Source organism: Vitis vinifera, chromosome 13, assembly GCF_030704535.1.
Source record: "Vitis vinifera cultivar Pinot Noir 40024 chromosome 13, ASM3070453v1".
In the NCBI taxonomy this organism is placed as follows: Eukaryota; Viridiplantae; Streptophyta; class Magnoliopsida; order Vitales; family Vitaceae; genus Vitis; species Vitis vinifera.
The window spans coordinates 26,462,677-26,468,276 of NC_081817.1; the positions used below are offsets into that span (position 1 = coordinate 26,462,677).

Here is a 5,600-nt window from a genome sequence, read left to right on the forward strand (position 1 = left end):
AGATATTTTCTTATTTTTATTTGGTCAAGATTTGGTTTCTATTTTATAGGAAGTAGTTGTTCATCATCTAGTAGCTTGATTTTCTGCTATTCTAATGTCATTTAAGTTACAAGTTCATGTATAAATTCAGCATTCTTCATCAATAAAAAAAAAAGAGTTCCAGCAGCCCAAAAATATATTTTTTGTATAAGTATTTAATCTTATACCAACATTTCCCAAGGACTTTGAATTCGACATTGAGATGTTAGTCCTGTTATGGATAGCTGAGGGTTTTGTGCAGCAGCCAGAGGGGGGAAAAGAAATGGAAGCTACTGCACGCAGCTACTTCTTTGATCTACTATCAAGGTCATTCTTTCAACAATCTAGTGTGGACAAATCACAGTATCTAATGCATGACCTTATCCATGATCTAGCTCAGTTTATTTCTGGAAAAGTATTTCTCAGGTTGGAGGACAAGGCAGAGGTTGTCAAGCAATCCAATATATATGAAAAAGCTCGCCACTTTTCCTACATCCGTGGAGACACTGATGTCTATGTGAAGTTTAAGCCACTTAGCAAAGTCAAGTGCTTGCGCACCTTCCTCTCATTAGATCCATTACATGGATTTAACATATATTGTTTGACCAAAAAGGTTCCAGAGGATTTATTACCAGAATTAAGGTTCTTGCGGGTGCTATGGCTGAGTGGCTATGAGATCACTAAATTACCAGATTCTATTGGCAGTCTCAAACATCTCCGGTACCTCAATCTCTCTTACAGTTCAATCAAAGAGTTACCTGAGTCAACAAGCACTGTCTACAACTTGCAGACGCTACTGCTAAAATGTCGTCATCTTATTAAGCTGCCAATGGACTTGAAGAATCTGACTAATTTACGACACCTCAATATTGAGACGAGTGACTTGCAAATGATGCCCCTTGAAATGGGAAAACTGACAAGCCTCCAAACATTGTCTAATTTTGTTGTGGGCAAAGGTAGGGGGTCAGGAATAGGACAGCTTAAAAGCTTATCGAATCTCAGGGGAAAACTCTCCATTTCAGGGTTGCAGAATGTTGTCAATGTCAGGGATGCTATTGAGGCCAAGTTAGAGGATAAGGAGTACCTTGAAAAGTTAGTTTTAGAATGGATTGGCATATTTGATAGTACAAGAGATGAGAAAGTGGAAAATGAGATATTTGACATGCTACAACCTCATGAGAACTTGAAAAATCTCTCTATTGAATACTATGGTGGTACAGAATTTCCAAGTTGGGTGGGAGATCCATCCTTCAGTATGATGGAGTACCTGAATCTCAAGGGTTGCAAAAAATGTATATCCTTACCATCGCTTGGCCAACTACCATTGCTTAAGGAGTTAATCATTGAAGGAATGGATGGTATAAAGCATGTTGGTCCTCAGTTTTATGGGGATGATTACTCTTCAATTGATCCTTTTCAATCATTGGAGACGCTGAAGTTTGAGAATATGAAAGAATGGGAGGAATGGTCTTCTTTTGGAGATGGAGGAGTTGAAGGATTCCCTTGCCTTCGTGAGCTTTCTACATTTAGATGTCCAAAGTTGACAAGGTTCTCACACCGATTTTCTTCCTTAGAAAAACTGCGTATTGAGCTGTGTGAAGAACTTGCTGCTTTTTCAAGGCTTCCTTCACCTGAAAACTTGGAGTCTGAAGATTTTCCTCACCTTCGTGTGCTCAAACTAGTACGTTGCCCCAAGTTGAGTAAACTACCGAATTACCTTCCATCATTGGAAGGAGTTTGGATAGATGATTGTGAGAAATTGGCTGTACTACCAAAGCTTGTGAAGCTCTTGAATTTGGACTTGTTGGGTTCTAATGTGGAGATTCTTGGAACTATGGTTGATCTTAGGTCACTAACCTTTTTGCAGATAAATCAAATTTCAACACTCAAAATTTTTCCTGAAGGTTTCATGCAACAGTCTGCAAAACTTGAAGAACTAAAGATTGTTAATTGTGGTGATCTTGTAGCTTTGTCGAATCAGCAGTTGGGATTAGCACACCTTGCTTCTCTTAGACGCTTGACAATCTCTGGGTGTCCTAAACTTGTTGCTTTGCCAGATGAAGTGAACAAGATGCCTCCTAGACTAGAATCTTTGGATATAAAAGACTGTCATAACCTGGAGAAACTGCCAGATGAACTTTTCAAGCTCGAGTCTCTTAGTGAGTTGCGAGTGGAAGGGTGTCAAAAACTTGAGTCCTTTCCTGATATGGGATTGCCATCCAAGCTTAAACGTCTCGTGATCCAAAACTGTGGTGCAATGAAGGCCATTCAAGATGGAAATTTACGGAACAACACCTCTCTTGAGTTTCTGGAGATCCGTTCATGTTCTTCCCTTGTGTCAGTTCTTGAAGGAGGCATTCCCATCACACTCAAATATATGAGGATTTCTTACTGCAGAAGTCTGAAGTCGCTGCCTGTGGAGATGATGAACAATGACATGTCTCTTGAGTACTTGGAGATAGAAGCTTGTGCTTCACTTTTGTCCTTTCCAGCAGGCGAGTTACCCAAATCTCTTAAGCGTCTTGAGATTAGTATTTGTGGTAATTTTCTTTCATTACCTTCAAGCCTTCTGAACCTAGTGCATCTTGATTTCTTACACCTAGAAGATTGCCCTCTTCTTGAGTATTTTCCAAATACTGGGTTGCCTACCCGTAACCTAAGAGAGCTCACTATTTGTAAATGTGAGAAGCTCAAGTCCTTGCCCAATCGGTTTCACAACCTCAAATCTCTTCAAAAATTGGCCATATCTGGTTGTCCAAGTCTTGTATCCCTACCAAAACAGGGGTTGCCCACCAACCTAATATCGCTTGAGATTACTCATTGCGAGAAACTCAATCCCATTGATGAGTGGAAACTGCACAAACTTACCACTCTTAGAACTTTCTCGATTGGGGGAATCCCAGGTCTGGTGTCATTTTCAAATACATATCTTCTTCCTGACTCCATAACCTTTCTTCGCATCCTAGAACTCCCAGACCTCCTATCAATATCAGAAGGGCTGCAAAATCTCACCTCACTTGAAACTCTGATGATTAGAGACTGCGATAAGCTCCAATATTTGCCAAAGGAGGGGCTTCCAGCCACACTTTCTTCTCTAACAATTAAGAACTGCCCTCTGCTACAATCACGCTGTAAACAGGACACTGGAGAGGATTGGTCCAAAATTATGGACATTCCTGATGTAGTTCTATTTTAAAGGCATGGAGATCCTTGACCAAGTTCTAGTGAAGTTCTTTCACACTGGAGGTAGAGAAATTCTGTCAGGTATTTATTTGACTGAATCTCATACAACTTTGGGTGCGTGAGATCTTCAAAATGCATATGGAAAACCAACGAAGGCCTTCAACATATTTTGAAGAAAAAGAATTTCAACTTTCAAGTTATAGATATGCTTAGAGTTTATCATATTCAGAAAATGCAAACTTTTATGCTTTTAAAATTGAAAGCATTGAGTTAATGGTATCAGTCATTGCTTCTCTATATTTTGAAAGCCAGCATTACCTTTGAAAGAACTCTTTTGTCTACATTGCCATTAGAAGTTAAAAAATAGAGCAGCACAAACATGAAGCTCATTGTGGCAAGAAAGGCAGGTTTAAATAAGTTTTCTTGCTTATATTGTTATATTGAATCTTGAATACTTTTGACTTTTTCTATTTAGCAAATATTTATAATAAGTCATGAAAAAGTAAAAGAACAAACGAACTAAAGTCTGAAAGCAAATTACTTTCAGCAAAAAGTTAAAAAAACAAACACCCTCTTAATCTAATATAAGATGTTTTTAGTTTATCCAAACACCAATACTCTTTCTTCTTTAATTTTCAAGATCAATTATTTTTTCCTTATATTATGCCAATTATATTACAAAAGAATTCATTTACTATTGATTGTGATTGCGAGTAAAGCTAGAAACAGAACTCTCTCTCTCTCTCTCTCTCTCTCTCTCTCTTATCCTGTTAATTGTTTCTTATTTTTATACAGAAGGCTTACTCTAGTTTCTGGGTTGAGACACCTTTAGATTGCTTCGATTTCATTACTTGTATAGTTGCATTCTCATCCATCAGAAAAATAATTCAAACATCAGACTAATAGACTTCAAAGGAATGGATTTTATACTTTCGCTTCACTAAGGTGATGTTTGTTGAAACCATTTTGCAGGCTGCTTTTCTGGAAGCACTCATGTTACATTCCTTGAGAAGGTACCTTTTTCTTGAGTCCAAAGGTGATGATGGTCTTCACAAATGGGTAGCCTGATTTCAAAACCACAAACACCCAATCCCAGATCAGAAGCCAGGCTTGGGTCCCAAATCTCTCGTACAACCTCTGAAGACTTCATAAACAGGCTAGCTGGCAACTTCTCAAAGGTATGAACACAACTTAGCTGTAGGACGGTTTGTTATGATTCATTACACTTTGGTATTCAGCCTTAAATGTGAGGATTTGGGTACTAAAAAATAGGACTAATATCATAATGTTTTCATGTTCTAGGGATGATTGTGCCTATGCATGTAACAAACTACTTTTGGAGAACAATCCAAGGATGGTAGGCCAAATGGATTGTTTCTCTTTCAACTTCATTCTGCCAGAATCTTATCTGAACTGGGTATTTGAATATTCCATGCTCTTTCTGATGCTTGTTTCCATCTTTGATGTCATCAGAACATACATGGGAGTTGGGAGTTGGGAGTTTACAAAGTTGTAGAAGATCAGTGTGGAGGTGAACTTTTGAATTGTTAATGGTCTCTCCTAAACTGTACCCTAGTATGATGCTGCCACAAGGGAAAGAGGAATTGAACTAGAGCATGTTATGCCCCGTCCTTGTTCATCAATATTTATCACCATCCTAATCTAGCATTCCACCAAAAGATACAAGTGCTTGTACTTCATGTTACCTTTTGGTGCTTGGTAGCTTTTCTATGTATTGGAATTGGACATTTATCAATCTATACATCAACTGCCATGAGCTATCAACATCAGAAGTGAATAGAGACTGCTACCTACTTGTAGACATGCACCTCATGCCATCTTTGACATTTCCATAGTTTTCTTTCTATCAATGTAGTATCATCTTTGTATTCAGAATGATTCTATAGAAAAGGGGAAGCTTAGCTGCAGCCTGCACAGCCAAAACTTGAACTCCCATAGTTAGTGGCTTTTTAACTCCCTAATGCTTTTGATTTCTGTTGTTATTCTTATGAATTGGTAAGCCATGAAACCCTCCTCAATCTTCTCCTCTCAAACAAAGGAAGTGTGTCCAAAAGTTTAAATGGATTCCTCCTCTGCAACTAAGGTACCTGAGAACATGAACCAGATTCAGAGAGCAAAGAATTTGTGCTTCTACTTGGATAAGCCATACCCTAATACCCATCAAGTGCTCTAAGGTTACCTCTCGTTCTATCTCTAATTGAGATTTCAAATTTAACTCCATTCTCCTTTTGGGAGGAAACTGATTTTTCAAAAATACCCATGCAAGGAAGAAATTTTTATAGAATATATAAAAAGGTTTTTCATCAAAACCATACCATTCTCATTTTACTGAAAAATGAAAAAAATTAAAGACACCAATATATAAGCTAAAAATGCCC

The 5,600-nt window shown here is 38.0% G+C and overlaps 1 protein-coding gene across 1 annotated transcript; it reads left to right on the forward strand.

Moving 5' to 3' along the window:
* Positions 1 to 201: 201 nt before the first annotated feature.
* On the forward strand, positions 202 to 4,994 carry LOC104881298 (putative disease resistance protein At3g14460). The gene is made up of 4 exons (XM_010660959.3): positions 202 to 3,282; positions 4,174 to 4,379; positions 4,504 to 4,558; positions 4,675 to 4,994. The coding sequence occupies exon 1, from the start codon at positions 242 to 244 to the stop codon at positions 3,212 to 3,214; it is 2,973 nt and encodes a 990-aa protein (XP_010659261.2). The 5' UTR covers positions 202 to 241; the 3' UTR covers positions 3,215 to 3,282; positions 4,174 to 4,379; positions 4,504 to 4,558; positions 4,675 to 4,994.
* The last annotated feature ends 606 nt before the right edge of the window (positions 4,995 to 5,600 follow it).

Bases quoted from the DNA above. Each gene is read 5' to 3' on its own strand.
- LOC104881298 (XM_010660959.3), top strand. From the start codon at position 242: ATGTTAGTCCTGTTATGGATAGCTGAGGGTTTTGTGCAGCAGCCAGAG.